General features: G+C 48.1%; 1 protein-coding gene across 1 annotated transcript; it reads right to left on the bottom strand.

Moving 5' to 3' along the window:
• Positions 1 to 1691: 1691 nt before the first annotated feature.
• LOC4335096 (cytochrome P450 99A2-like) lies at positions 1692 to 3697 on the bottom strand. Its single transcript, NM_001419077.1, has 2 exons — positions 2644 to 3697; positions 1692 to 2553 (listed from the first exon to the last, which is right to left on the bottom strand). The coding sequence occupies exons 1-2, from the start codon at positions 3610 to 3612 to the stop codon at positions 1924 to 1926; spliced, it is 1599 nt and encodes a 532-aa protein (NP_001406006.1). The 5' UTR covers positions 3613 to 3697; the 3' UTR covers positions 1692 to 1923.
• Positions 3698 to 4865: the final 1168 nt, after the last annotated feature.

Below are 4865 nucleotides of genomic sequence, written 5' to 3'. Positions count from 1 at the left end.
TCTCTCTTCCCCGGCGCATCCTCTTAAAGTGCGTCAGCTTCAGCTAGGGAAGACGATGAACAATATAAGTTAATTTGTCTTCGTCTTCCATTCGTCCTGCATGTTCAAGCAAAATAGAAACCCCTCGTCCAGGAACACATTTTGATGCACTAACCTGGTTGTGTTCACCACTAGAGCTTGCCGATGCTAGTTCTCTCTCTGTCAGGAACACGTCATTCGTATTGTTTTGGATTTCTTCATTCCCAAGTGCCACAAGCTATGGTTGAGTCACGTACGACTACCTTCCTCACTACCGTTTGGTCTCCGGAGCACCGACTCCCATCTTTCCTCCTCTTCTGTTTTTCGTGTCAGCTAGGGAATACAATGGATAGTGTTAGCCGTTTTTTCTCCATCTATCGTTCGTCTTGCGGGCTCAAGGAAAATGGAACACCCTTGTCTGGTAACATGTTTTAACGCACTCATCCAGTCATGTTTATAACTAGATCTCGCCGCTGTTGTTTCTCTCTTTACGTTGACCACATCGTTGTCAGCCGTGTTCCTGTTGTTCTTGTTTTCTTTGTTGCCAACATCCACCATCTATGGATAAGTCACATCGTGGGACATGTCCTACCACCTCCCTCACCGCCATTTGGTCACTAGAACATCGACGCCCATTTTTCCCCCTCTTTTGTTTCTTGTCTTCAGCTAGGGAAGATGATGAACTGTGCTTGTTCGGCATTATTTCTTCTTGGTCGAATAGCCCAACCATGCTCCTAGACCACTCACATAATATTATACCATATTAATATGAATGGAATAGGAAAATTTTAATTTATATCAATGAAACGGGTAATCATTCAGAATTAATGAATCAAATTTTCATATATGGGCTAAAATAAGTTTTTTTACTTTCTAGATAATTTCAGTTATTTTCCATTTACAGTATTAGTTTTAGCACTATGTGATCCATTGAAAATTGTTGAAACTTATAATTTTTCCTCCGTATTTAATTATTTATTGCCAAATAAAAAAATGGGATATAGTTATATAACTATTATGATATTGAATTATCATTTTGGCCAACTATGGTTATATTTCCTTCATCATTTATACCTAATTGTGATATATGGTTTCTGATTTTAATTTATGTCAATAAATATTATTACAACCCGTTGCAACGCATGGGCATAATGGTAGTATGCTATAACAACACGGGCCTAATGCACAATCACCCGCGGCTCGTGATCGGCCCGTGCCCCACGCACACATGGAGAAAGGAAAGAAACGATCGCGGGGAGCGATCACCCGCTAATTAGCAATTTCGTAACAACACTAAGAATTTGATTATTTCAAGGATCTTGTGTTAAAATTACTATGTAATTAAATATATGCACTTTGTCTAACTCCATAGTATATCTTTCACTTCTAATTATTTTTCATATTCTTTATTAGAAATTGGAATATTAATTATCGTATCTTGCTTATTTGGTGCACTGCATTTCTACTTGGGTGAAGAAACTATTCCAAGAGGACTACAAGGAGCAAGACAAACTGAAACCAGCAACTGTAGTAAGGGAAGCCATTTGTGCCAAATAAATGTACTATCAAATATTTTTCATGATGGATCTTAGTGAGACTCATTTGAGTACTAATTGTAGAACCTGGTCTCCTGATGATATATTGGACTATCATTTAAGTAGAAACTGATGATTGACGAGTCACATTGAATTCTTAATAATTATCAAATATTTTGTAACTTTAAATAAATACGTAGTAGTACATGATATTGTTCACAATTATTATTTGTTTGTCCATTATCCGGGGACAAACATTACGTGCACCCTTACAAGGTACACAAACACGCGAATAACAAATACACCTATGATAAGAAAAGAACAAACACACTGATACATCCATCAGCTTTGGGTAGGAGCCGTATATCCATCAGATTTGGATAGGAGCCAACTTATATGGCGACGCCACTAGCTGAAGATGGTTCTTTCTCCTAGTTGTGGCGGTGACGACGAAGTCCATGTCAACATCATCCGGCTGCATTCCGGCAGGGAGGCTCCAATCGAAGTAGTAGAGAAGGCGTGCCACGATGAGCTCCAACAAGACCATACCAAATGTATCACCAGGGCATCTCCTCCTCCCGGTTCCAAACGGCAAGTACTCAAAACGGGAGCCTTTGTAGTCTGCCATGCCATCCTCAAACCTCTCTGGCTTAAACTCCTCCGCGTCATCCCAGTACTCGGGGCTCCTCGCCATCGCCCACGAATTGATCACCACCCTGGTCCCCTCCACGACCTCATAACCACCAATGTCGCAGGTCTCCCGGCAGAGATGGGGCATCAGCAGCGGCAACACTGGATTCAACCTCATAGTCTCCTTGATCACCATCTTCATGTAGCGTAGGTTGTCAATCAGGCCCTCATGGTCTTGTGGGCTCTTGTTGTCGAACACTCGCCGCACCTCGGCCTGTACCTTGGCCATTACCTCAGGGTTCCTCATGAGCTCCGACATGACCCACTCCGCGGCCGACGACGTCGTCTCTGTCCCTCCCGTGAACATATCCTGCACAATGAAATCGACTACATGAACAACAATGTAGAAAAAATAACATCTTAATTAGTGCTATATATTCACCAGTAAATAAATTATTACCAGTATAATTGCCTTGATGTTCGTTGTGCCGAAGGGGAATTCGAGGTCGCCCTGATCTCTGATCCTGAGAAGGACGTTGACAAGGGAATCACCCTGATGCTCCTCGCACTGAGCGATGATCTTGTCGAAGACGGAGTCCAGCTGCCCGCGTGCTCGCCACAGGCGGCTCCTCAGCCCGGTCATGGCGTCGATGAACCGCAGCGACGGGAAGAGGTCGCCGAAGCAGAATCCGCCGCTGAACTTGAGCCCGACGTCCAGAGCCGTCAAGAACTGCTCCTGGAGCTCGACGCCGCACGCCTGCCCGAACGCCGCCTTGGCGGTGATCGTGTTCGTGCACGTCGTGAGCAGCCTGGCGAGGGTGACCGGCTTCTTGCCGCCGCCGCCGCCATGGCCGGAGGAGGCGGCCTTGATGTTCCTGACGAGGGTCAGCGTCTCGTCATTCCTGACCGGCGCGAGCTGCCGCACCACCTTGGTGCTGAGGAGCTCCACCGTGCAGAGCTTGCGCAGCATCCGCCAGTAGGCGCCGTAGGGCGCGAAGCCGACGTCGAGGTTGTCGTAGCAGAAGATCTCCGAGACGAGGAGGCTCGGCCGCGACGCGAACATGACGTCCTTGTCGCGGAGCACCTCCTGCGCCGCCGCCGGCGATGAGACGACGACCGTGTCGATCTGCCCCATCCGGAGGAACATCACCGGGCCGTACTTGCTGGCGAGCTCGCGGAGCGCGACCTGCGGATGCGACCGGAGGAGGTGGAGGAGGCCGCCGACCAAGGGGAGGTTCCATGGCCCTGGAGGCCTCCTCTTCTTTGACGACGACTTGCGGGTCAGCAACGCCAGAAGAATGGGGAGGGTGAGGAGAGAGACGAGGGTGAGGGTGGCTGCCGAGTTTATCTCCATGATAAATCGAGGATTCGAGGATGGATTATTGGTGAGTAGGTTTACTTGGCAGTTTTGCTTGGCGAAGAACTGCATGAACTAATGGCCCTTTTATATGCTTTCGCCATGCCATGATCAGTCAGCTGTATAAGCCGACACCAAGACTTGATCTGTTGATCTTGTGGAACTTTTGCACTACGTACTACACGTGACATCCAATCTTTGATTTCCAAGCACATGATATTACTATAAAATATTTAAAGATAGACCATATATAATTATATATGGTGAGCGAAAATTCGAAAGCACGTGATATGACCTGGAGTCCTGGACTTAGTGATGACAAATGGTCTTCTTGATCGTTTTCTCTCCATCCAGACCATAAATATTCAATAAGTTAGTGTCCATGAAAAGCCCAGTATATCAAAACCAAGTATGAAACAGGTTGCAACAGCCACCCCAATCTAAAGGCAAAATTTGTCACAGGACACACAAAAAACGTATAATTGGCTAGGAGACACCACAAAAATGTAACACGGCTGATGGACACTAAAAAAAACGTGTAATTAGCCGTAGGACACCGGTCGCATTATTTTATTATTTCCGAATCAAAAGAGGTGAGATATTTTTCTAAATGCCTAGATTACCCCTTCTCATTCCTTCTTTTCCCCTTCCCGTTGACTTCGCCGGGAACCAGCCAGGCAGGTGGCGTAGAATGCGTGCGCGCAGCTGTGGCTGCCGCGGTGCGCGTCGGACGTCGGCACGTCATCCATGCAGATCTTGCAGAAGAGGACGGGCAGCGGCACAGTTGATGAGGAGCAGGAGCACTTGCCGACGCTAGCGACAAGGGTCATGGCTGCAGGATGGAGAGCACTTGCCGACGCTGGACGAGCACTCGGTGGTGGCGGCGCCGGGGACGAGAGCGGAGGATGGAGACGTCTCCGCATGAGCTGCAGCTGCTGTGTCCTCGCTCGACGCGTGGATGGCGCTACCGCTGTCAAGCTCTGCCGCCGGCACCGACGAGGAGGAGGAGGATGGCGGCAGCGCAACAGCCATCGCCGCCGTGGTAGGATCTCTTGGCGGACCTGCTAGGGCTCGTGCTCCTCCAGCTCCCGTCCCTTCCAACCACGTCCGCCTCCGCGCCGTCTGCTGCTCCTGGCGCGCGGTCACCACCGCCAGCTACCTCGCCGGCAGCTACAAAAAATTTGTGATTTCGGGTGAAGGAAGATGGCACAGGGGCAATCTCGTCATTTGGAAAAAATTCTCACCTCTTTTGAACCGAAAATAATAAAATAATGCGACCGGTGTCCTATAGCCAATTACACAATTTTTGTAGTGTCCATCAGCCG

Source organism: Oryza sativa, chromosome 4, assembly GCF_034140825.1.
Source record: "Oryza sativa Japonica Group chromosome 4, ASM3414082v1".
Lineage (NCBI taxonomy): Eukaryota > Viridiplantae > Streptophyta > Magnoliopsida > Poales > Poaceae > Oryza > Oryza sativa.
The sequence above is the reverse complement of the archived record's forward strand: the minus strand, read 5'-3'. Positions and strand labels throughout refer to the sequence as shown.

Coding starts and splice junctions, on each gene's coding strand:
- LOC4335096 (NM_001419077.1), bottom strand. CDS start 3,612: ATGCAGTTCTTCGCCAAGCAAAACTGCCAAGTAAACCTACTCACCAAT. Junction 2,554..2,643: donor ACATCAAGGCAATTATACTG/GTAATAATTTAT, acceptor TTCATTGTGCAG/GATATGTTCACGGGAGGGAC.